The sequence below is a fragment of the Salmo salar genome, chromosome 25 (assembly GCF_965601325.2).
Source record: "Salmo salar chromosome 25, fSalSal1, whole genome shotgun sequence".
In the NCBI taxonomy this organism is placed as follows: domain Eukaryota; kingdom Metazoa; phylum Chordata; class Actinopteri; order Salmoniformes; family Salmonidae; genus Salmo; species Salmo salar.
In genome coordinates, this window is record NC_138315.1 from 24,834,796 (window position 1) to 24,862,095 (window position 27,300).

Sequence of the window (27,300 nt, forward strand, 5' to 3'; positions counted from 1 at the left end):
ATTCTCTAAAACAACGTTGGAGGCGGCTTATGGTAGATAAATTAACATTAAATTCTATGGCAACAGCTCTGGTGGACATTCCTGCAGTCAGCATGCCAATTGCACGCTCCCTTCAAAATTTGAGACATCTGTGGCATTGTGTTCTGTGACATTTTAGAGTGACCTTTTATTGTCCCCAGCACAAGGTGCACCTGTGTAATGATCATGCTGTTTAATCAGCTTCTTGATATGCCACACCTGTCAGGTGGATGGATTATTTTGGCAAAAGAGAAATGCTCACTAACAGGGATGTAAGCAAATTTGTGCACAACATTTGAGAGAGATACGCTTTTCATGAATATGGAACATTTCTGGGATCTTTTATTTCAGCTCATGAAACACTTTACATGTTGCGTTTATATTTTTGTTCAGTGTAGTACAGTCTTCTCTGTTCTATATTTTTTTGTAACAGTATTTTTATTGGAGTTTCACAATTTTCACCCATATTAAGAGATACAACAACAAGGACAAGGCAAAAAAAAAACAGCACTCACTTACACATATCCGTATGTATGCACGCACGTACACACACACACACACACACCATTTCCCTCTCCCCGCTCAGCGCTTCTCTCACCCCATCCCCCAAATTGCGTCTCTCAATACATACATTTAAACAAACATAAACAGAAATAAAAAAATAAAAAAATAAAAAATTAAAATAAAACAAACAACAACAAAAAAAAAGCTCAGTTTAAACCAAGAAGTTGGGTTCCCCACATGGACCGTACAGTGTAATTCTGAAATACATAGACCACCATTCTAAGAGAATCCTCGCAGCATAATAGCTGACACTTCAGGTTCTAGGTCATTTAGGTAAGGTTCCCATACTTTGTAGAACTGATCTGTCTTAGAATGCAATGTACATGTCAGATATTCCAGCGGCACCCATTGAAATAGTATCTTATGCCAATCTTTAATAGAGGGAACCTTACTGTTCTACATTTTGAAGTTGAGACATAAAAAGGGTAACGTTAGAAATGTTAAGTTCTCGTCTATTACAGTAAAATAAGGTCTCAGCATTTCAGTGTCCATATGACCGATTCTGATGGACGAACCCTCAAATGCAAATAGAGAGTTTAAACTGCTTGTTGTTAGAGGAAGAACTTATTTTGTATTTGTTGTGAGTGGCAGGGGGAGGGAGGGGCATGGTGTCTGTGTTCAAGTGGGAAGGTGCACAGTGCTCACAGCACAGAAGGGGCAAAGGAGATGAGACCAAAAAGAACAAAAAATAAAAACCTTGATTCTTGCATTTGGAACATTGCGCTAAATCATATTTTTTTTAAATCAAATATATTTTATATATCGCCCAGTCCTACTTCATATTATATCCTGATGCATAGTCATCTTACCCCTAAATATATCTACCTCTATCATTCCAGTATCCTTGCACATTGTAAATATGGTACTGGAACTGACCCTGTATATAGTATGATTACTTACATTCTTGTGTTTTTCTTATTTTTATGTGTTCTTGTTCTACCTCATGTTATTTTTTTGTATTACATTGTTATTAATTACTGCATTGTTGGGTTTTGAGTTTGCAAGAAGTTGGCAAAACTTTAGAAGAAATGGCTCTGTGTTGTTTCGCTAAAGCAATGTGGCTTGTCTGTTATGATTCACTGTGAATCTATGCAGTGTGTTGAAGTGACTGTGATTGCATGGAGAATGACAAACATTCCCTTTTAACGTCATGAAAATATATTGCAATTACTTCCTAGGACAAACATGCCTGTTTACTTGACATGGCAATCATTAGTTGTGAGAACGTTTGTCACATATATACAATGCTTTCAGAAGGTATGCAAACATACCCCTTAACGTTTTCCACATTTTGTTATTACAGCCTGAATTCAAAATGGGTAAAGTAGATTTTTTTTCTCTGACCCATCTACACACACTACCCCATAATGAAAAATCTTGTTAGACGTTTCAGCAAATTTATAGAAATACAGAAATGTCTAATTTACATAAGTATTCACACACCTGAGTCAATACGTGTTAGAATCACCTTTGGCAGTGATTACAGCCGTGAGTCTTTCTGGGTAAGTCTCTAAGAGCTTTGTATACCTGGATTGTACAATATTTGCACATTATTCATTTTAAAATGCTTGATGCTCTGTTGAGTTGGTTGTTGATCATTGCTAGAAAGCCATTTTGAAATATTGGCATGGATTTAAGTCAAAACTGTAACTAGGCCACTCAGGAACATTTGTCTTGGTAAGCATCTCCAGTGTATATTTGGCCTTGTGTTTTAGGTTATTGTTCTGCTGAAAGGTGAATTTGTCTCCCAGTGTCTGTTAGAAAGCAGACTGAACCAGGTTTCCTCTAGGATTTTGCCTGTGCTTAGCTCTATTTCATTTATTTTTATCCTGAAAAACTCCTTAGTCCTTGCCTATGACAAACATACCCATAACATGATGCAGCCACCACCATGCTTGAAAATGAAGAGTGGTACTCAGTGATGTGTGGTGTTGGATTTGCCCCAAATATAACGCTTTGTATTCAGGACATAAAGTACATTTATTTGCCACGTTTGTTTGCATATTTACTTTGGTGCATGTTTTGGAATATTTTTATTCCATACAGACTTGCTTCTTTTCACTCTGTCATTTAGGTTAGTATTGTGGAGTAACTACAATGTTGTTGATCAATACTCAGTTTTCTCCTATCACAGCCATTAAACTCTGTAACTGTTTTAAAGTCACCATTAACCTCATGGTGAAATCCCTTCCTCTCCGGCAACTGAGTTAGGAAGGACGCCTGTATCGCTTTAGTACTTGGTGTATTGATACACCATCCAAAGGGTAATTAATAACTTCACCATGCTCAAAGGATATTCAATGTCTCCTTTTTTCCCATTTACCAATAGGTGCCCTATTGTGGATGAATCGGTGTTTGAAATGCACAACTCCACTGTGTGACCTTACAGATAATTGTATGTGTGGGATACAGAAATTAGGTAGTCATTCAAGAATCATGTTAAACACTATTATTGCACACAGAGTCCATGCAACTTATTATGTGACTTGTTAAGCAAATGTTTACTTCTGAACTTATTTAGGCTTGCCATAACAAAGGGGTTGAATACTTTCTGACTCAAGACATTTCAGGTTTTAATTTTTAACTAATTTGACATTAGGGGTTTTGTGTATAGGCCAGTAACAAAAAATCTAAATAAAGAATTCAGGCAGTAACACAACAAAATGTGGAAAAAGTCAAGAGGTGTGAAAACTTTATGAAGGCACTGTACACATACAGTTGAAGTGGGAAGTTTACATACACTTTGGTTGGAGTCATTAAAACTCGTTTTTCAACCACTCCACAAATTTCTTGTTAACAAACTCTAGTTTTGGCAAGTCGGATAGGACATCTACTTTGTGCATGACACAAGTAATTTTTCCAACAATTGTTTACAGACAAATTATTTCACTTATAATTCACTGTATCACAATTCCAGTGGGTCAGAAGTTAACATACACAAAGTTGACTGTCCCTTTAAACAGCTTGGAAAATTCCAGAAAATGATGTCATGGCTTTAGAAGCTTCTGATGGGCTAATTGACATAATTTGAGTCAATTGGAGGTGTACCTGTGGATGAATTTCAAGGCCTACCTTCAAACTCAGTGCCTCTTTGCTTGACGTCATGGGAAAATCAAAAGAACTCAGCCAAGCCCTGGTATACCTCTACAAGTCTGGTTCATCCTTGGGAGCAATTTCCAAAAGACCTGAAGGTTCCACGTTCATCTGTACAAACAATAGCACGCAAGTATAAACACCATGGGACCACGCAGCCGTCATACCGCTCAGGAAGGAGACGCGTTCTGTCTCCTAGAGATGAACGTACTTTGGTGCGAAAAGTGCAAATCAATCCCAGAACAACAGCAAAGGACCTTGTGAAGATGCTGGAGGAAACAGATACAAAAGTATCTATATCCACAGTAAAATTAGTCCTATAGTGACATAATCTGAAAGACCGCTCAGCAAGGAAGAAGCCACTTCTCCAAAACCGGCATAAAAAAGCCAGACTATGGTTTGCAACTGCACATGGGGAGAAAGATCATACTTTTTGAAGAAATGTCCTCTGGTCTGATGAAACAAAAATAAAACTGTTTGGCCATAATGACCATCGTTATGTTTGGAGGAAAAAGGGGGAAGCTTGTAAGCCGAAGAACACCATCCCAACCGTGAATAAATAAAACCTGAACTAAATCATTCTCTCTACTATTATTCGGACGTTTCACATTCTTAAAATAAAGTGGTGATCCTAAGACAGGGAATTTTTACGAGGATTAAATGTCAGGAATTGTGAAAAACGGAGTTTAAATATATTTGGCTAAGGTGTATGTAAACTTCCGACTTCCACTGTACATGCATGCACTCACGGACGTCAGGATTTTGCTGTTGACGTGGCATGTGTTTTGAGGGATGATGGTGTAGGAGGAGAGTGTGTGTGCAAGACCGTCGGGGGAGCAGGGAGCTGGGTGTGATTGGTTATCAGGAGCAAGCATTTTTCTGGGCTCCTCTCTCTTTAATTGGTGAGACATGGCTACAGCTGTTTCTGGTGAAGGAGAGAGCAGAGGGTCTGTCAGCCCGGGGCAGTGGTGTGGAAACAAAAATAAATTGGGGAGTTTGGTGATAGCTGATAGCAGCACAGCATGAGGCACAATGTTTACAGAATATGTTCTGACACCACCCTCCATTTTATTTTGCTGTTTAGATTTTTTTCTTTCTTTCATGGAAAGGAATGCTATTCTTTTACTTTTTGCTTCTGGAATGGTTTGGTGGATATGGTCTACCCTTCCCACTGTTAAGAGGATCTCTGAAAAAGAATTGAAATTAGATATTTTTCCATCATCATATTTTGATGGGAGAATGGGTTTTAATTGGCTAAACAAAAAACAATTATGTTTATTAGTGTAGTGAGGCCTTGAGTTCCTTTTCAATTTGATTGTGGAACATACGTTGCATTCAAAAACTATTCAGATCCCTTCCCTTTTTCTATATTTTGTTACGTTACAGCCTTATTCTAAAATGGATTAAATACAAAAAATGAAATTTATTAAAAATAAAAACCAGAAATACCTTATTTACATAAGTATTCAGACCGTTTGCTATGAGACTAGAAATTGAGCTCACGTGCATGGCCAAGCACAACTCCCACACCATCATTAATTGTCCCAGCGTTGTCCGGGTTAGGGTTTGGCCGGGGTAGGCCGTCATTGTAAATAACAATTTGTTCTTAACTGACTTGCCTAGTTAAATAAAGGATAAATAAATACAAATAAATAAAATAAAATAACATTTGCTGACGACACAACAGTGGTAGGCCTGATCACCGACAATGAGACCTGGCAGTGTGATGCCAGGACAACAACCTCTCCCTTAATTTAAGCAAGACAAAGGAGCTGATCGTGGACTATAGGAAAAGGAGAGCCGAACAGGCCCCTATTAACATCAACGGGACTGAAGTGTAGCGGGTCGAGAGTTTCAAGTTCCTTGGTGTCCACATTACCAACAAACCACCATGGTCCAAACACACCAAGACAGTTGTGAAGAGGGCACGACAACACCTTTTCTCCCTCAGGAGATTTGGCATGGGTCCCCAGATCCTCAAAAGTTATACAGCTGCACCATCAAGAGCATCCTGACCGGTTGCATCACCGCCTGGTATGACAGCTGCTTGGCATCTAACCGTAAGGCGCTACAGAAGGTAGTGCGTACAGCCCAGTACATCACTGGGGCCAAGCTTCCTGACATCCAGGACCTATATATTTGGCAGTGTCAGAGGAAGGCCCAAGAAATTGTCAAAGACTCGTCACCCAAGTAATAGACTGTTCTCTCTGCTACCGCACAGCAGGCGGTACCGGAGCGCCAAGTATAGGACCTAAAGGCTCCTTAACAGCTTCTACCCCCAAGCCATAAGACTGCTGAACAACTAATCAAATGGCCACCCGGACAACAGTATCTACATTGACCCCCCCCCCACACACACACACACTTTGTTTTTACACTGCTGCTACATGCTGTTTATCATCTATGCATAGTCACTTTACAAATAACCTCGACTACCCTGTACCCCCGCACATTGACTCGGTACCCCCTCTATATAGCCTTGTTATTGTTATGTACATTTCTTGTGTTACTTTTTGATTGATTAGATTTTTTTACATTAGTTTATTTAGTAAATATTTTGTCAACTCTTTTTCTTGAACTGCATTGTTGGTTAAGTTCTTGTAAGTAAGCATTTCATGGTAAGGTCTACAACTGTTGCATTCGGAGCATTTGACAAATAAAATTTGATTTAATTTAGATTTTTTTTTTGGGGGGGGGGGCACACGCCTGTCTATATAAGGTCCCTCAGTTGACAGTGCATTTCAGAGCAAAAACCAAGCCAATTCAAAGGAATTGTCTGTAGAGCTCCGAGATAGGATTGTGTCGAGGCACAGATCTGGGGAAGGGTACCCAAACATTTCTGCAGCATTGAAAGTCCGCAAGAACACAGTGGCCTCTGTCATTCATAAATTGAAGAAGTTTGGAATCACTAAGACTCTTCATAGAGCTGGCCGCCCGGCCCACCTGAGCAATTGGTGGAGAAGGGCCTTGGTCAGGGAGGTGACCAAGAACCCGAAGGTCACTCTGATAGAGCTCCAGAGTTCTTCTGTGGAGATGAAAAAACCTTCCAGAAGGACAACCATCTCTGCAGCCCTCCACCAATTAGGCTTTTATGATAGAGTGGCCAGACGGAAGCCACTCCTCAGTAAAAGGCACATGACAGCCCGCTTGGAGTTTGCCAAAAGGCACCTAAAGGACTCTCAGACCTTGAGAAACAAGATTCTCTGCTCTGACGAAACCAAGATTGAAGTCTTTGGCCTGAATGCCAAATGTCACGTCTGGAGGAGACCTGGCACCATCCCTACGGTGAAACTTGTTGGTGGCAGCATCATGCTGTGGGGATGTTTTTCTGAGGCAGGAACTGGGAGACTAGTCAGGATCTAGGGAAAGATTAATGGAGCAAAGTACAGAGATCCTTGATGAAAACCTGGTCCAGAGCAATCAGTATCTCAGACTGGGGCGAAGGTTCCCCTTCCAACAGGACAATGACCCTAAGCACACAGCCAAGACAATGCCGGAGTGGCTTCGGGACAAGACTCTGAATGTCCTTGAGTTGCCCAGCCAGAGCCCGGACTTGAACCTGATCGAACATCTCTGGAGAGACCTGAAAATAGCTGTGCAGCGACGCTCCCCAACCAACCTGACAAAGCTTGAAAGGATCTGCAGAGAAGATTGGGAGAAACTCCCCAAATACAGGGGTGCCAAGCTTGTAGTGTCATACCCAAGAATACTCAAGGCTGTAATCACTGCCAAAGGTGCTTCAACAAAGTACAGAGTAAAAGGTCTGAATGCTTATGTAAATGTGATATTTTCATTTTTTTATCTGTATAAATGTCCCCAAAAATATAAAAACCTGTTTTTGCTTTGTGTGTAACCTGTATTGTGTGTAGATTGATGGAGATGTGTATGTATTTATTTATTTATTTTCGAATAAGGCTGTAACGTAACAAAATGTGGAAAAAGTCAAGGGGTCTGAATACTTTCCAAAGGCACTGTACGTACTTTAAACCCTTCTAAACCCTTTAGATAAATACATCCTCAACAATATGAAACCAAGTGGGCTCTCTCCTCATATTATCTGTTGTTGTATGTTCTCTGCAGCGCAGGCCTCCAAGTTAGGATTGAGTAGGTGAGGAATTGGATGATTGGATGTAACCACTTCCGACTTGGAGATGTGGAGAGCAGTAGGACTGTTATCTTTTCAGTCTAATTGTCACTGAAATCACAAAGTGAATGTAGATTCAGCTTCTCTATGCTGTCCCTATGTCTACAGCATCTTTCATGGTTATTTAATAATCCTTGGATAAAAATACAAAAGCAACAATACCTTGATATATTATGTGTATAATGAGCCGGTAGTCATTGTCTGTTTGATGGAGGTCATGGTACAACCTAAATGTCACCCCACTGCATGAACCTAAGATGTTTTGAAGAGAAACCTGCTTCTTGTGGTTCTAAAAAACTATTGTAAACATTCACAAAATACATTTACAAAGGGGAAAGAAAATAGACTTCAGATAAGACTTGCAAAGACCATCATGACCGAGGATTATTTTCATACTGTTTGTTTCAATGTAAACTACAAACCTTGTTTTGTCTCCTGAATTCCTAATAATACTGTATCAGCAACAATCCTAATCCCAGAAACCCATCATTGGTATGCCACGTAGAGGCTCACCTGTTCAGGGAGTTGTTTTTCTCGCTGAAGAAGGCTATTTTTCATCCCAGCATGTATCTCGGGGTTCAAAGGTCACCACTATATCTCTCCTGACTTGACTTGTATGGATTAAGTGGGCTCTCTGGCTCCAGCTCCCGTCAGCTCCCTGACTGTCTCTCTCTCTTGTTATCATCTGCTCTGGCCTGGTGCTGTATGCCTCAAAGAGCCACAATGAAACCATGAGCATGGCAGCCCTGATGCTTCCACATCAATTTAGAGGTTGCAAAATTCCGGTAACTTTCTCAAAATTCCCTGGTTTTCTAGAAATCCTGATTGGAGGGTTCTGAGTTTCGTGCCTATTCCGACCTGATTCTGTGAATCTTCCAACCGGGATTTCTGGAAAACCTGGGAATTTGGGGGAAATTACTTATCAATTACTTTCTCTGCAATACTGCTCATGCAAAGAAATGAGAATAAACTGAGACTCCCAGAACTCCGCGTCTGGAGTTTATATTGCTGTTTTCTTTCCGTCTTTTTTAAAAACCAGATTTGTGAATACATTTTGTCTTCCTTTTATTAGGTATATGGCACAACACATTGAATGGTTGGTTTAAAGCAAAAGCATTTCCAATTAGATACTGTATAAGAGGTGATTCCTTGAACGGACTGGCTATAGACTGCTAACTTAACAGTGGGTATTCGTGGGAGGTTTGTTTAGACAGCCATACAACACTACAATACCATGCTGGCCCTGATACACCATTTCCTTTTCTGTACATATAGATAGAATCAGGAAATGAATAGTTTAATTGATAAGACTTACAATGATAAGGTTCAATGGGCTAACTTTCTGTTCATACTATGCCTGCAATTAGACCTTGAGCAATGGGTTTTGTCACAATTCTTCTTGAAGTATCTGTTTTCAGTACCGTATAACTTTTTATTAATTTCATCTCCTTCAATTTGTATACCTGTAGGCTCTATACAGTCACTCGAGTTCATTTATAACTGTCCTTGGTAGTTGGCGTTAAAATGCAGTAATGGTTACAAAAAGTTGTGTGGATATGCCTGAATAATAACCATGAATGAATAAGGCACTGGGCATGAATAACCATAAGCTATCATTGTGTTGGTGGATATAAGCATGACTAGAGTAGCAAAATTCTTGGAAATTTCAATAATTCCCTCCTGTTTCTGGGAATCTTCCGTCCGGGATTTTGGGAAAACCAGGGAATTTATTGACAGTAAAAGGCAGAATACAGTATTCAGAAATCCTCAACAATGATTTACTCTCAAGGGCTATCTAATGTGCTTATGTTAAGCATATATTTACTGTTATTTCTCTTCCTGGAACCTGTGTTCAATTGGTTAGAGTGTGGCGCTAGCAACGCAAAGGTTACGGGTTCAAGTCCTGCTATGCCAACTATATATTCACTCACTGTACTGTAAGTCACTTTGAATATAAGCATCTGCTAAGTGGCATATTTATACAAATGTCTATATCATCTCCATACAGGATGCTGTTCTTCACTGACTATGGGAATGTAGCCAAGGTGGAGCGGTGCCACATGGACGGCACCAACCGAACCAGACTGGTGGATTACAAGACAGAGCAACCCACAGCTGTGGCACTGGACTTGGTCAAGAAGCTGGTGTACTGGGCAGACTCCTACCTGGATTACATTGAAGTAGTGGATTACAATGGGAAGAACAGGCATGCAATCATCCAGCGGAGTCAAGTGAGTGTCAAGCATCATTCTGTAGTTGTTGAGCTGACCTGGGCTCTGCTTCTGATGATTGTCTTCTTGAGTTTACAGCTTACATACCACATATATTAGTCTGTGGATGTTTATATGGATAATGTGAGGAAACAATCTGAAATGTGTTTGTCCTATTTGTGGCTCAGTGGTTAAGAGCTTGGCACTAGCCAAGGTTGTGGGTTCAAATCCTGAAAGCATCACATACTAACACAAAACAGATATCAAACCTTCCTTAATACAGACTGACAACTACAGTAACATCTTTCTAAAACTAGACTTGGTTGGGGGGGCATTTCAGGGCAACTGATTATTACTAGTTTCTGTATGACCCTTATCTTGCCCATGTTGATATAAGGGCACAAGGCGAGACCCATATGCAGACACAGGAGGCAGATGGTTGAGGTCCGATATTTATTATAACACAAGGGGTAGGCAAAAGGCAGATTGGGTACAGGCGACCGTTCATAAACCAGGTCAGAGTCCAAACAGTACAGGGCGTTAAACAGTCTCGAGGACAGGCAGGGGTTCAGTAACCAGGTTTGAGTCAAAACAGAATAAGGCATTAGGCAGGCTCGAGGTCAGGGCAGGAAGAATGGTCAGGGAGGCGGATTCAGTGTCAGGACAGGCAAGGGTCAAAACCAGGAGGACTAGGAAAAACAGAGACTGGGAAAAATAGGAGCTAGGAGATAACCGCTGGTTGACTTGGCAAACAAGACGAACTGTCACAGAGAGACAGAAAACACAGGTATAAATACACCAGGGATGATGAGTGACACCTGGAGGGGGTGGAGACAAGCACAAGGGCAGGTGAAACAGATCAGGGAGTGACAGTTGCTGTAGAGTATAGACAAGGTATGCATCCCAAATGGCACCATATTCCCTATATACAGTAGTGCACTACTTTTGACCAGAACCCTATAGGCTCTGGTCAAAAGTAATGCACTATATAAGGATAGGGTGCCATTTGGGTTGCAGGACAAAAGGTTTGATATGGCTTGAATATGGATTTCACTGGGATACTGCATGGTGATTCATTAGTGTGGATGAGTTAGAGGATGTGAGATGAGGTCGCTTACAAATGATCCTTAGTCCTTAGTCCTTCTTACAGTACTACATTTTAGAGAAGGATAGGTCTAATTAGGGAATATTATTATTCAAAGGGAGGCTCCTTGAAAGCGACCTACTGTAGTGTGAGGGAGACTCATATTGTAGGCTATAATGATGGAGGGAAAGAAAGAGGCCAAGGCATATGAAATACACCTTATTGTGTGTGCAGGTGTTCTTAGGATAATGATGCCTCTTTCTGTTCATAAATGTGTGGCCTCAGCAGACCTCTGCATATCATCTCCATGACAAATTAAAGACATATTTAACTTTTTCTACTGGCAGACGATGTAGTGTTGCGTCTAAATCCATTTTCTTTTTATTCCACTAACATTTCAGCTCATACACCACAGGGTTCAACCCAATACAAAAAAATACACATATGCAGGTTGAGTCATAAATAGGGTTGCAAAGGGAGGGTATATTACTGGAAACTTTCAAAGTTTACCAATAAACTACCAGAATTTTGAAGGATTTGTATGTAATCTATCACAAGACATCTAATGGCCCTTTTGGGTATTTAAGATTATCACAGATGTCTGTAATTATCTCTAGTCCTGCTTGTGCCTTCACATGTAAAATATTTGAAATAATTAAAAAAAACATTATCCTAAATATAAACCATAAACTTAGTGAATACCATTGGTATTACCAAAAACTTGTTGGTATTACCAAAAATTACACAGCCTTGAAATAGACTGGCTGATATTAATATTAGAAGCAAACTGTGTTCCTAAAAACATGATGGTTTCCTGGTTGTTTTTTTTCTTGTGCCACATGTTTTTCCACCCCAGGGTTGAGGTGAGGCCCAGTGGGTTTAGGCTCACTTCCTGTGAACACTACTCACCCAACCCTGTCCTGTGTGTGTGTGTGTGTGTGTGTGTGTGTGTGCGCACATGGAGGGTGTCGACATAGTAAATGTAGCGTGGAGGGCAAGCTGACAAGGTGAAACATCTGTCTGTGCTCTGGAGAAAGGCATTTAACCTTAATTCCTTGAGGGTATTCATTGATTATAGCAGATGCAGGCTGTGACCCCACTCTCCATTTCCGATGGTGTCTCACGGGAGTTGCGATATGCAAAAAAACACATTTTCAATTCACTAATGCGTATTAAAACACACTTGTAGAGGACGAATATGATAAGCAAGATCGTCGCCTAGCTTCAGGTCCTTAGTAAACTATGCGGTAATGTATACTCATGTATTTTTATGTATCATTTCTTTCATTGTTAGCCCAGAAAATCTCAAGTGTTATTACATACAGGCGGGAAGAACTGTTGGATATAAAAGCGACGTCAAGTTAACAACATTACGACCAAGAATACGACTTTCCCGAAGCGGATCCTTTGTTCGGACCTCCACCCTGGACATGGGATCTAATCCCAGAGGCCGACCCAAAACAACGCGGTCACCGCAGGAGAGGCAGACGGAGCGGCCTACTGGTCAGAATTAGAAGGCCACCATCCACCGCTTCCAAGCATATTACTCGCCAATGTCCAATCTCTAGACAACAAGGTGGACGAAATCAGGGCACGAGTTTCCTTCCAGAGAGACATCAGAGATTGTAACATTTTCTGTTTCACGGAAACATGGCTCACTCGAGATATGTTGTCAGTCGGTACAGCCACCCGGTTTCAGAAACAGAAACAAACATCTCTCTGGTAAGAAGAAGGGCAGGGGTGTATGCCTTATGATTAACGACTCATGGTGTAATCATAACAGCATACAGCAACTCAAGTCCTTTTGTTCACCTGACTTAAAATTCCTTACAATCAAATGCCGACCGCATTGTCTCCCAAGAGAATTCTCTTCGATTATAGTCACAGCTGTGTATATCCCCCCCAAACAGATACCTTGATGGCCCTGAAAGAACTTCACTGGACTCTATGTAAACTGGAAACCATATATCCTGAGGCTGCATTTATTGTAGCTGGGGATTTTAACAAAGCTAATCTGAGAACAAAGCTTCCTAAATTCTATCAGCATATCAAATGCGCGACATGAGCTGGTAGCATTCTGGACCATTACTACTCTAACTTCCCCGATGCATACAAAGCCCTCCCCCACCCTCCCTTTGGCAAATCGGACCATGACTCCATTTTGTTGCTCCCATCCTATAGGCAGAAACTAAAACAGGTAACGCCCATGCTCAGGTCTATCCAACACTGGTCTTACCAATCTGATTCCAAACTTCAAGATTTCTTCGATCACATGGACTGGGATATGTTCCGGGTAGCCTCAAACAATAACATTGACGAATACGCAGAGTCGGTGTGCGAATTTATTAGCAAGTGCATCAGCGATGTTGTACCCACTGAGACTATTAAAACCTTCCCTAACTAGAAACCGTGGATTGATGGCAGCATTCGTGCCTGGAAACATGACCAAAATACAAACAGTGTAGTTATTCCCGTGGCAATGCAATCAAATAAGCAAAGCGTCAGTATAGAGACAAAGTAGAGTCGCAATTCAACAGCTCAAACACGAGACGTATGTGGCAGGCTCTACAGTCAATCATGCATTACAAAAAGAAAACCAGCCTCGTCGCGGACATTGACGTCTTGCTCCCAAACAACTTTTTTGCTTGCTTTGAGAACAATACAGTGCCTGACACGGCCAGCTACCAAAGCCTGTGAGCTCTCCTTCTCTGTGGCCAACATGAGTAAAACATTTAAACGTGTTAAGCCTCGCAAGGCTGCCGACCCAGACGGCATCCCTAGCCGGGTCCTCAGAGCATGCGCAGACCAGCTGGCTGGAGTGTTTACGGACATATTCAATTAGTCCCTATCCCTGTATGCTTTCCCCACATGCTTCAAGATGGCCACCATTGTTCCTGTTCCCAAGAAAGTTAAGGTAACTGAACTAAATGACTATCACCCCGTAGCATTCACTTCTGTCATCATGAAGTGCATTGAGAGACTAGTCAAAGATCATATCACCTCCACCCTACCTGATACCCTAGACCCACTCCAATTTGCTTACCGCCCAAATAGGTCCACAGACGACGCATTACATTTACATTTACATTACGTCATTTAGCAGACGCTCTTATCCAGAGCGAATTACAAATTGGTGCATTCACCTTATGATATCCAGTGGAACAACCACTTTACAATAGTATATCTATATCTTTTTTGGGGGGGGGGGGGGGGGGGGTTTAGAAGGATTACTTTATCCTATCCCAGGTATTCCTTAGAGGTGGGTTTTCAGGTGTCTCCGGAAGGTGGTGATTGACGTGAGGGAGCTTGTTCCACCATTGGGGTGCCAGAGCAGCGAACAGTTTTGACTGGGCTGAGCGGGAACTGTGCTTCCGCAGAGGTAGGGAGGCGAGCAGGCCAGAGGTGGATGAACGCAGTGCCCTTCTTTGGGTGTTGGGACTGATCAGAGCCTGAAGGTGCCGTTCCTGAGGTGCCTGAGGTGCCGTTCCCCTCACAGCTCCGTAGGCAAGCACCATGGTCTTGTAGCAGATGCAAGCTTCAACTGGAAGCCAGTGGAGTGTGCGGAGGAGCGGGGTGACGTGAGAGAACTTGGGAAGGTTGAACACCAGACGGATTGCGGTGTTCTGGATGAGTTGTAGGGGTTTAACCTCTCTGGGCCAGTGGGACGCTTGCATCCCACCCTAATCAACAGCCAGTGGAATCGCGTCACGCTAAATGCAAAACCTCATAAATGCTATAACTTCAATTTCTCAAACATATGACTATTTTACACCGTTTTATAGATACACCTCTCCTGAATCGAACCACGTTGTCCGATTTCAAAAAGGCTTTACAGCAAAAGCAAAACATTAGATTATGTCAGCAGAGTACCCAGCCAGAAATAATCACACAGCCATTTTCAAAGCAACTAGCATGCATCACAAATACCCAAAACACAGCTAAATGCAGCACTAACCTTTAACAACCTTCATCAGATGACACTCCTAGGACATCATGTTACACAACACATGCATTTTTTGTTCAATAAAGTTCATATTTATATATAAAAACAGCATTTTACATCGGCGCCTGATGTTCAGAAAATCTTTTGCCTCAAATGCTTCCGGTTTATTAGCGCTACAATTTACAAAATTACTATTCGAAAACATTGTTAAAATGTAATATTGTCATTCAAAGACTTATAGATTAACATGTCTTGAATGCCATCTCTTTGCCAGATTTAAAAATAACTTTACTGGGAAATCACACTTTGCAATAAACGATGTGGTATGCCCAGAAAAATAGTCTAGGCTATACATGTTTTGAGCCATCTTGGAACGATCAACCATCAAAAATACTATTGTAAATAATCCCTTACCTTTGATTATCTTTATCAGAAGGCACTTCTAGGAATCCCAGGTCCATAACAAATGTAGTTTTGTTCAAAAAAGTTAATAATTTATGTCCCAATAGCGTTAGCGCGCTCCGAAGGCTAGTGAAAATGTACCGTCTGCGTCTGACTTGTCGTCAGGAATGAGCAAATAAAATATATTTAAGTTCGTTCAAACATGTCAAACGTTGTATAACATAAATCTTTAAAGGCTTTTTCAACCAGGGCTTCAATAATATTCCATTGGGATGGTTGCATTGTCTTTCAAAACGTTTCGAAAAGGGAGAGTACCCATGGGCGCCGACGTCACAATGGTAATGGCCCATTTCCTGTGACCAAGGTAAACATCCTCTCTTTCAGTCAATTTTGATGGTAGGAGGCTCAAAACACTTTGTAAAGACTGGGGACATCTAGTGGAAGCTTTAGGAAGTGCTGAATGAATCGCAAGCCACTGTGTGTTTCAATGGCAAATGTTTGAAGTGATATCCACATATCAGATTTCAGTTTCCTGTCAGGATTTGTCTCAGTGTTTTGACTGCCATATGAGTTCTGTTATACTCACAGACACCATTCAAACAGTTTTAGAAACTTTAGGGTGTTTTCTATCCAAAGACAATAATTATATGCATATTCTAGTTACTGGGCAGGAGTAGTAACCAGATTAAATCGGGTACGTTTTTTATCCAGCCGTGTCAATACTGCCCCCTAGCCCTAACAGGTTAATGGCACAGGCAGGGAGCCCCGCCAGCAGCGAGTTGCAGTAATCCAGACGGGAGATGGCAAGTGCCTGGATTAGGACCTGCGCCGCTTCCTGTGTAAGGCAGGGTCGTACTCTGCGAATGTTGTAGAGCATGAACCTACAGGATCGGGTCACCGCCTTGATGTTAGCGGAGAACGGCAGGGTGTTGTCCAGGGTCACGCCAAGGCTCTTAGCACTCTGGGAGGAGGACACAATGGAGTTGTCAACCGTGATGGTGAGATCATGGAACGGGCAGCTCCGTCTTGCCGAGATTCAGCTTGAGGTGGTGATCCGTCATCCACACTGATATGTCTGCCAGACATGCAGAGATGCGATTCGCCACCTGGTTATCAGAAGGGGGAAAGGAGAAGATTAATTGTGTGTCATCTGCGTAGCAATGATAGGAGAGACCATGTGAGGATATGACAGAGCCAAGTGACTTGGTGTATAGCGAGAATAGGAGAGGGCCTAGAACTGAGCCCTGGGGGACACCAGTGGTGAGAGCATGTGGTGCGGAGACGGATTCTCGCCATGCCACCTAGTAGGAGCGACCTGTCAGGTAGGACGCAATCCAAGAGTTAGCCGCGCCGGAGATGCCCAACTCGGAGAGGGTGGAGAGGAGGATCTGATGGTTCACAGTATCAAAGGCAGCAGATAGGTCTAGAAGGATGAGAGCAGAGGAGAGAAAGTTAGCTTTAGCAGTGCGGAGAGCCTCCGTGACACAGAGAAGAGCAGTCTCAGTTGAATGACCAGTCTTGAAACCTGACTGATTTGGATCAAGAAGGTCATTCTGAGAGAAATAGCAAGAGAGCTGGCCAAGGACGGCACGCTCAAGAGTTTTGGAGAGAAAAGAAAGAAGGGATACTGGTCTGTAGTTGTTGACATCAGAGGGATCGAGTGTAGGTTTTTTGAGAAGGGGTGCAACTCTCGCTCTCTTGAAGACGGAAGGGACGTAGCCAGCGGACAAGGATGAGTTGATGAGCAAGGTGAGGTAGGGGAGAAGGTCTCCGGAAATGGTCTGGAGAAGAGAGGAGGGGATAGGGTCAAGCGGGCAGGATGTTGGGCGGCCGGCCGTCACAAGTCGCAAGATTTCATCTGGAGAGAGAGGGGAGAAAGAGGCCAAAGCATAGGGTAGGGCAACGTGAGCAGGACCAGCGGTGTCGTTTGACTTAACAAACGAGGATCGAATGTCGTCAACCTTCTTTTCAAAATGGTTGACAAAGTCATCCGCAGAGAGGGAGGAGGGGGGAGAGGGGGAGGAGGATTCAGGGGGGAGGAGAAGGTGGCAAAGAGCTTCCTAGGGTTAGAGGCAGATGCTTGGAATTTAGAGTGGTAGAAAGTGGCTTTAGCAGCAGAAACAGAGGAAGAAAATGTAGAGAGGAGGGAGTGAAAAGAATCCAGGTCCGCAGGGAGGCTAGTTTTCCTCCATTTCCGCTCGGCTGCCCGGAGCCCTGTTCTGTGAGCTCGCAATGAGTCGTCAAGCCACGGAGCAGGAGGGGAGGACTGAGCCGGCCGGGAGGATAGGGGACATAGAGAGTCAAAGGATGCAGAAAGGGAGGAGAGGAGGGTTGAGGAAGCAGAATCAGGAGATTGGTTGCAGAAGGATTGAGCAGAGGGAAGAGATGATAGGATGGAAGAGGAGAGAGTAGCAGGAGAGAGAGAGCGAAGGTTGCGATGGCGCAATACCATCTGAGTAGGGGGAGAGTGAGTAGTGTTGGAGGAGAGCGAGAGGGAAAAGGATACAAGGTAGTGGTCGGAGACTTGGAGGGGAGTTGCAGTGAGATTAGTAGAAGAACAGCATCTAGTAAAGATAAGGTCAAGCGTATTGCCTGACTTGTGAGTAGGGGGAGACGGTGAGAGGGTGGGGTCAAAACAGGAGAGGAGTGGAAAGAAGGAGGCAGAGAAAAATGAGTCAAAGGTAGACGTAGGGAGGTTAAAGTCACCCAGAACTGTGAGGGGTGAGCCATCCTCAGGAAAGGAACTTATCAAGGTGTCAAGCTCATTGATGAACTCTCCAAGGGAACCTGGAGGGCGATAAATGATAAGGATGTTAAGCTTGAATGGGCTAGTGACTGTGACAGCATGGAATTCAAATGAGGAGATAGACAGATGGGTCAGGGGAGAAAGAGAGAATGTCCACTTGAGAGAGATGAGGATTCCAGTGCCACCACCCCGCTGACCAGATGCTCTCGGTGTATCCGAGAACACGTGGTCAGACGAGGAGAGAGCAGTAGGAGTAGCAGTGTTTTCTGTGGTAATCCATGTTTCCGTCAGCGCCAAGAAGTCAAGGGACTGGAGGGTAGCATAGGCTGAGATGAACTCTGCCTTGTTGGCCGCAGACCGGCAGTTCCAGAGGCTGCCGGAGACCTGGAACTCCACGTGGGTCGTGCGCGCTGGGACCACCACGTTAGAGTGGCAGCGGCCACGCGGTGTGAGGTGTTTGTGTGGCCTGTGCAGAGAGGAGAGAACAGGGATAGACAGACACATAGTTGACAGGCTACAGGAGAGGCTAAGCTAATGCAAAGGAGATTGGAATGAAAATTAACTAAACAACTGGGGAAGCGAGAGCGCAGAGCCTCCCTCACTAACCATTCACTGAAACACTCATATAACTTTTCCAACTTCCACTTCAGTATGCAGTGTGATGCAGTATGCATACTACCCTATCCCATCTGCAAAAGAGGAATGCTGTTCATCGATTACAGCTCAGCATTCAAAATCATGTCCAATCAATTGAATTTACCACAGGTGGACTCCAATCAAGTTGTAGAAACATCTCAATCATGATCAATGGAAACGGGATGTAGCTTAGCTCAATTTCGATTGTCATAGCAAAGGGTCTGAATACAGTTTTTTATTTTTAATGAATTTACAACATTTTCTAAAATACCGTTTTTTTTCGCTTTGTCATCCCAAAAAGTATTTAATCCAATTTAGAATAAGGCTGTAATGTAAAAATAATTGGGAAAAGTCAAGGGGTCTGAATACTTTCCGAAGGCACTCTATATGTGTGAAATAGGACACATACACTGAGTGTACAAAACATTAAGAACATTAACCTCTTTCCATGACATAGATTGACCAGGTGAATCCAGGTGAAAGCTATGATCCCTTCTTGATGTCACTTGTTAAATCCACTTCAACCAGTGAAGATGAAGGTGAGGAGACAGGTTAATTAGGGATAGGAGTCCCACTAGCGGGACAACTTCCAGTGAAACTGGAGGGCACGCAATTCAAATAAATATTCATAAATATTATGGATTTTAAACATTGCCTGAAAGCTTAAATTCTTGTTAATCTAACTGCACTGTCCAATTTACAGGAGCTATTACAGCGAAAACATGCCATGTGATTGTTTGAGGACGGCGCCCCACATCAAAATATTTTTCCACCGGCACAGGTTTCATACATTCAGAAATAATGATTAAATATTCACTTACTTTTTGAAAATCTGCCTCTGACTTGTCATCCAAAGGGTCCCAGCATTATAACATGTAGTGTCGTTTTGTTAGATAAAATCCTTCTTTATATCCCAAACAGCCAGTTTAGTTGGCGCCATCGATTTGAGTAATCCACTTGTTCAACATGCAGAGAAAGGAATCCAAAAATCTACCCCTAAACTTTGTTTCAACAAGTCAAAATAAGTTTCTATTTACTCCTCAGATACCCTAAAATATAATCAAACTATAATATTTCTTATGGAAAGAAGTATGTTAAATAGGAAACTGATTTTAGCAGGTGCGTACTGTCTTCATGGCGCGCGCAAACACGAATTACCAAGACTGTGTCCTTCTGCTAAAACTGATATTTCTTATTCGTTTTTGAAGTCACAAGCCTGAAACCTTGAGCATAGATTACTGACACCCTGTGGAAGCCATAGGAATTGCATTCAGGGAGCTAATTTTCAATATGACCTTACTCTTGTATTTCTAAGAAGATGGTCTCTCAAAAATAAATCTGGTTGGTTTTTCTTTGGATTTCTTCCTACCATATCTATTGTGTTATATTCTCCTACACTATTTTAAAATTTCTACAAGCTTCAAATTGTTTTCTTTCCAATGGTACCAATTAAATGCATATCCTGGCTTCAGGGCCTGAGTTACAGGCAGTTTACTTTGGGCACGTCATTCTGGCGGAAATGGAGAAAAAAGGGGCCTAGCACTTGATTGTGTATATGTGCTATTCAGAGGGTAAATGGGCAAGACAACATTTCTAAGTGTCTTTGAACGGGGTATGGTAGTAGGTGCCAGAACTGCAATGCTGCTGGGTTTTTCAAGATCAACAGTTTCCCGTGTGTATCAATACTGATCCACCACCAAAAGGACATCCATCCAACTTGACACAATTGTGGGAAGCGTTGTAGTCAACATGGGCCAGCATCCCTGTGGAATGCTTTTGACACCTTGTATAGTCCATGCCCCGACTAATTGAGGCTGTTCTGAGGGCAAAAGTGTGGAGTGCAACTCAATATTAGGAAGGTGTTCCTAATGTTTTGAACACTCAGTGTTTAAGCACCCACCCTATTATTATTATTATCATTATTATTATCATTATTATTATGTTCCCAGAGGGTTATGCCCACTTCATGACCCTGTGTAGGTTGGGGAATACACACACACACATTTTCTCTCATGTCTTAGATCCTGGAGCTCACAGAGTTGTTTTGTGTAATACAAGTTTTTATTTTGCGGGGTTTCATCTTTGTTTATGTTGCATGTCAATGTATTGTTCTTCTCTGTTTCAGGTGTCCTACATCCATGGATTAGCTGTCTTTGAGAACTACCTGTATGCCACTCATTCTGACCCCTCCATTGGGAATACCATGGACATCTTCAAGATCCATCGGTTTAACACCACAGAACCCAGGACACTAACCAGCCTGGGGAGTTCCAGAGGAGCAATACGTGTTTACCACAGACTCACTCAGCCAAAAGGTAAAGGACATGTTTGTCAGGGTACTAAATGTGCTTGCTTGCTGGTGTCAAATGTGCAGTGCTTGTGAGGCACAAGCTCAGAGATTTCTGCATCAAATTTGCTGGTGTCAAATGCATCTGTAGCCTACATGTGACAAATGTTTTGTGAATCTGAGAGTTTTCTGCTTCACTTAATGTACGGTCAAATGATCGTGTTGCAGTTATATTTATGAGTCGCTAATGGACTTCCCTACTCCTCCCATCCTCTAGTTAGGAGTCACGCGTGTGAGACGGACCTGTATGGAAAGCCAGGTGGATGCTCCCACATCTGTCTGCTGAGCGGTAGCTACAAGTCCAGGACCTGTCGATGTCGGACAGGCTTCAGTATGGGGAGCGACGGACAATACTGCAAAAGTCAGTGTCACATCTGTCCCTCATCCCATTATGTTATATACATAGTCTATATTCCTGAAAGCACTGTATAAAAACAAGGTAGGAAGGATGAAATTTAGTTCCCTCAAACTAAAAAAGTGTGTCCTATCACTTTAACACCTATTTTGTATTGCCATCAGTATTTCTGTCCACATACAGTATCTCAGATATATCAGGATATGTGTCATGCATACTGTATAGGTCTTTCTGTTGACACTAGTGAGGATCTCTTCTACATGGACCATGTATATCGCACTGCCTCAGATAGTCAGATAGACAGTGATGAAGACAAACGCTGGTTGAGACTTGCCCATTTGAAAATGATGTCCCACTATTGACCTGTCAGTAGTCGTGATTCATTATGGCCATAATGGAGTTTTAAGATCGTCTGCATTTGTTAGCTTGATGATCAATCCATGGACATTGTGTAGTTGACAATAAAAGCAGAAGATCAAATTGATCACACAATCAGAGGTCCACCGTATTTCGATCGGGCGAAGCGGAGCGCCTTGCCGCGTTCTCCCTCTGTGACACATTTGATTTATACCTCTTTGCTAGATATTCTGATGACACCGGCTCTCTCTTCCCTTAGCCTAATGAGATTCAGTGCTAAATGGTTGTGCTTCTTCATGCCGCATCGCAGCCAGTCATGGTGGGGTTTATGATCTGGGTCTCATACAATGCTTAATTGTCTCTTGGGGTAGCCCGACTCTCGCTCACAGGATGATAAATTGAAGTGATGCCTGTGTGGTCTGTCTCACACACGGCAGTATGGTCTCCTGGGTAGAGGCAGAGTGAGGAGAGGTCTGGTTCTTTCTTTGTAGCCCTGGAGGATCCCCAGGGTCCCACCCAGAACCCACAGAGTGACTGGTGCTGGGTGGAGCTACCTCAGTTTTGCCTTTCAAATGAGATAATGTCTGTGCATTAGAAGTTAACAGTCGTTTTTTAGTCTCTCGCCTGACTTTCATATAGTTACTTCAGGCCAAACTAGCTAGCGCAGGAACACTGAGTATGGCTCACAAGACCACTGCTTTCTCAGTGTTCTTTAGCCATTTTCTCTCTCTCACTGCAATGCCAGTTTGCAACATAAATATGATTGAAGGTGACACAGTCATTAGCACTGATTACTTCTCCCATCAAGGAGAATAGATGAGCCTGGCTGTCTCAGATTAGGACAACGTGGAATGTTAGAGGCTTTAATTCTGGGATCAGCAGTATTGAAGAATTACACCAATTAACTGACAATAAGTAGAGTAAAGAGTAAAGAACCCTTCTCTGTTTTTGCATTCTAGAACCCAAAAACGACCTCTTCCTGTTCTATGGTAAAGGTCGGCCAGGGGTCATCCGAGGCCTGGACATGAATGTGAAGTCCAGTGATGAGCACATGGTCCCAATCGAGGACCTGGTCAACCCCAGAGCCATCGACTACCACACAGAGTCAGGACAAATCTACTTTGCTGACACCACCAGTTTCCTCATAGGCCGGCAGAAAATAGATGGGAACAGCCGGGAAACGGTACTCAAAGATGGTGGGTTTATTTTTTATTATACTTTATATCAGGGATGGGCCACCCTTTTGTAGGCCCAAGGATCAATTAGGAATAATATAATACACAAGGTGCAATTTCGAAATGTAGTTGTGCATCAGCAGTTTTTTTCTTGTTATGTGGATGTCGATTATGGCAGCCCCCCACACCTCTCTGATTCAGAGGGGTTGGGTAAAATGCGGAAGACACATTTCAGTTGAATACATTCAGTTGTTCAACTGACTAGGTATCCCCCTTTCCTTTCCTTCCGTCAGTGACAGTCACTCAATTAGCCCATGTCAGCTAACATTTTTTGTAGATGGGTAAGTTAGTTTAGCCAGCTATCTAAACATTTCTCTCCACCCTATGGCAAAATGTGTAGAATCACAGGAAAGGAACTCTAAAACTCTCCGCTGTCAATAGGGGGGGGGTTGTTTGCAAGGTGCCCCCCACCCTCCTAACAAAATTATACATAGGGCCCCCAAAAGGCTAGGGCCTGAATCTGACTGCATGTGTGGGTATGGATGTGGTTACACAGACCTGCGAGCCACTGCTGCCCATCATGAGTTCTGATTTTTTGTGGACCCCAACCTGATCAAAGTTTCCCATCCCTGCTTTATATGAAACATCTTTACTCCTGTTTCCTTGACTAAAGGAACACTTTGATGGATTTTTCTTAGCTATACATCTCTGTGAATGATATTAGTCATCAAAATGATAACAACGTTGCGCTGTCTCTATGCATCAGTTAATAGACTTTCTAAAGGATCCGTTTACAGTTGAGAAAAAAAAGAATGTCATGTCAGGGGCAGATAACAATAACATTGGTGTTCCATCACCTTGCAGACCTGGACAATGTTGAGGGGATCTCTGTGGACTGGATTGGTAATAACCTCTACTGGACCAATGATGGCTACAGGAAGACTATCAGTGTGGCCAGACTGGAGAGGGCCTCTCAAACCAGGAAGACTCTTCTGGAGGGGGACATGTCTCACCCCCGAGCCATTGTAGTGGATCCCCTCAACAGGTGAGCTCACTGAAGACGGGGCCAAATCATACAATACCTGTATAATAAAACAACAGTTTCACAAATGCCCTGATGTCAAAGAACAATATGGTTGAAAGTATGAGTTGTGTTTTCACATATCTATTCAGGGATTGTTTGCAGAAAAGAGAATATGCACAGCTCACTAAGCCTATGTGATGCTGGTTTTAAACAAAGAAACAAACGCATGAGAAAAGGGTCAGGGATATTAGTGTCTTTGGGTGTTACAGTAGAAAAGCACATAAAGCACAGGGTCTATCTGGACCCATTCTTGGAGCGTTCATGCTATCCGGAATCCTTGGGACGTCCCAACTTTGGCGTTACCCCATTGAAGTTTACATTTAAAATGGTTTTAGATAGGTGGCCTTGACATACTATTTCCTTCTCAGAAATAGCTAGCTACTGCACATTAGATGTCTTCATGGGTCCAAAAAGTTGGACCGTTCTGAAATGGATACGTGGCTTTCCCATCTGACCCAATATGCATACATTATTTTATTTTTAAAACAGAGACCTGTTCAGAATGTACCCGAGGACAATCTGACTGGCTCTGAAAAAAAGACCCAAACAGACCCGTGCTGGTTCCGACCTGAGAGACCCGTTCAGATCCGAGAGTAGAAAGAAACCCTGACCGGACGCTGCCAACTCTCTCAATAATCAAGTGATATTGGCCAAATGATCCACAGTTACATGTCCTTAAAAACTGCCTATAACAAATAACCCCAAAAATATTTGTTGCGTTTCGATGTGTAGCATATTCAAAACTTTATAGCCTATTGTTTCATTTGTTTTTACTTCCCTAAAACAATAATTGTCCACCTCACTGGTTCAGCTGTTGGAGATTTGAACACTAAATGCCTCAGTGCATTGCATGCATACTGAGGCCTATAGGCCTAGGTGGACCACTGTATGATATTAATATTTAAAATGTAAATATAAAGGAAGAGAAGCTTAGGCCAAGCCCTAGAGCGACCGAGAGAAAGATAGAGCGCCATTTTCCGACACCGACATGTATTTCTTTGTAGGCTACTTGTCAGATAGGCTGCTACTGCTTTACAGATATAGGCATATAGAAGGCAACTAATTTGTTAATTTTCTATCAGAATATTTTTTAAATACAGATAATCAGTTTATTATTAGATTAAAGGAGTAACTCGTAGGCCTCAAACATTCATCCTTACCTCAAGTTCAACTGTCGGGAGTAATTTGGAACTCTGGTGCTCACTGCCTTTATAGGCATGCATAGCTAAGCCAAATAATAGCCATAGCACAGCAAACTTTCACAAACGTTTGTGAACTTTATTAGGGTAATATCAAAAGTAGGCATAAGTCAAGTCATTGTTTATAGGGAAAATACGAACAGGTTATTATCTTACGGCATTAAATTAAGTTTTGCACCTCACCCTTTTTGGTTTTTCCTTTTCATGGTTATATTGCGGCAAACACAATATTTACTTATTTTGAAAAGAAAAGGGCTTAACAGAACCCAACAAATGACAGCAATAGACTAATGCTATTTATTTTACAACTGGCCTATTTTTACCCCATCTCTAACTAAATATAGCACAACATTTAAAAGATAGTTCAAACTTCATTTAGCCAACTTAAATGTAGGCTATCAACAAAATGAAAAATATTTTTTGCATATACACTACTGTTCAAGTGTTTGGGTGTCACTTAGAAATGTCCTTGTTTTTGAAAGAAAAACACATTTTTTGTCCATTAAAATAACATCAAATTGATCAGACATACAGTGTAGACATTGTTAATGTTGTAAATGACTATTGTAGCTGGAAACGGCAGATTTTTTAGGGAATATCTACATAGGCATACAGAGGCCCATTATCAGCAACCATCACTCCTGTGTTCCAATGGCACGTTGTGTTAGCTAATCCAAGTTTATCATTTTAAAAGGCTAATTGATCATTAGAAAACCATTTTGCAATTATGTTAGCACATCTGAAAACTGTTGTTCTGATTAAAGAAGCAATAAAACTGGCCTTATTTTAGACTAGTTGAGTATCTGGAGCATCAGCATTTGTGGGTTTGATTACTGTCTCAAAAAGTCCTCAACTGGCAGCTTTGTTAAATAGTACCCGCAAAACACCAGTCTCAACGTCAACAGGGTAGAGGTGACTCTGGGATGCTGGTCTTCTAGGCAATTTCTAGGGCCAATTTCTCATTGCTAGCTGGGCTAGGCCAAGGCTCCTTTTACTCGTTATCTCTCACCTCAGCAACAGGTGCACGTGACGTGAGCAGACGGAACCAGTTTCAACTGGACATAAGCTACGGGTTTTATTGTGTCGCAATTGGCTGACACAGATAACAAGCTCATGCAGTTCTCATCGACCACACATTACATTATTGCAATAACATGATTCCTCCTACATCAGGGGGTTTAATTTCTTTTGTTATCATAACGGAGGAATAATCACTTTAACCACTGACCTTCTCAATGACGGGTTGGCACATTTTTATTAAATTGTGGTTTGGGGTTGTCAGTGACCATTGGCCCATCCATCAGCAGAACCAGATATTGTCTCCTCAGGTGAAATGGGTGGTTTTTCAGACCCTCCTCTGTTCTTCCGAGCTACATTTCCCTCTCTGCATGTCAACTCCAGTCTGTGTTAACATGATAGGGATTAACTTTGCCGACTTACTGTCTCAATCACTTACTGTATTTTTCTTTCTTTTTCTTTCCCTATCACAGTCTCTCTTGCGCGCGTGCGCACACTCTTGAACATGCACACAAGCACAAACACACACACACTTTTGCTTTGGATATTGCTTTACAGAGCTTTAGCCAAGGAGTGAAGGATGTGGTGTGTGTGTTGAATTATTCATTGGGTCATGGAGATGACTTGCAGTGACAGAGAGAGCTTGATTCGCCCTCTATCACATTCTGTTTTATGTACCGCACATGTAGCAGGCAACTCCATCATTGATGAGACAGAAAAGGCTGTGCAGCCCAGCAGTAACACTCAGAGGATACAAATCCCTTAAGCATGGTTACTAGAGACCACTAGATCATGTCAAATCATTGACCTAACCGCTTTTCAAATATCACACGTCCATTGGGAATAGCTGAGTAAACCCCTGAAAAGATAATGATGCAAAGCAGGACCTGGTTTCTGATATGGGGATGGAAGATGGACTCAAAGAT

At 42.3% G+C, this 27,300-nt stretch overlaps 1 protein-coding gene across 1 annotated transcript in view; it reads left to right on the forward strand.

Moving 5' to 3' along the window:
- lrp1bb (low density lipoprotein receptor-related protein 1Bb) overlaps positions 1-27,300 on the forward strand; it is a 319,979-nt gene that overhangs the window by 90,811 nt on the left and 201,868 nt on the right. Inside the window, exons 8-12 of the mRNA XM_082969228.1 lie at positions 9,828-10,050; positions 20,966-21,155; positions 21,405-21,548; positions 22,859-23,095; positions 23,939-24,119. Coding sequence (XP_082825354.1) covers positions 9,828-10,050; positions 20,966-21,155; positions 21,405-21,548; positions 22,859-23,095; positions 23,939-24,119 — 975 coding nt within the window. The remainder of the gene's footprint in view (positions 1-9,827; positions 10,051-20,965; positions 21,156-21,404; positions 21,549-22,858; positions 23,096-23,938; positions 24,120-27,300) is intronic.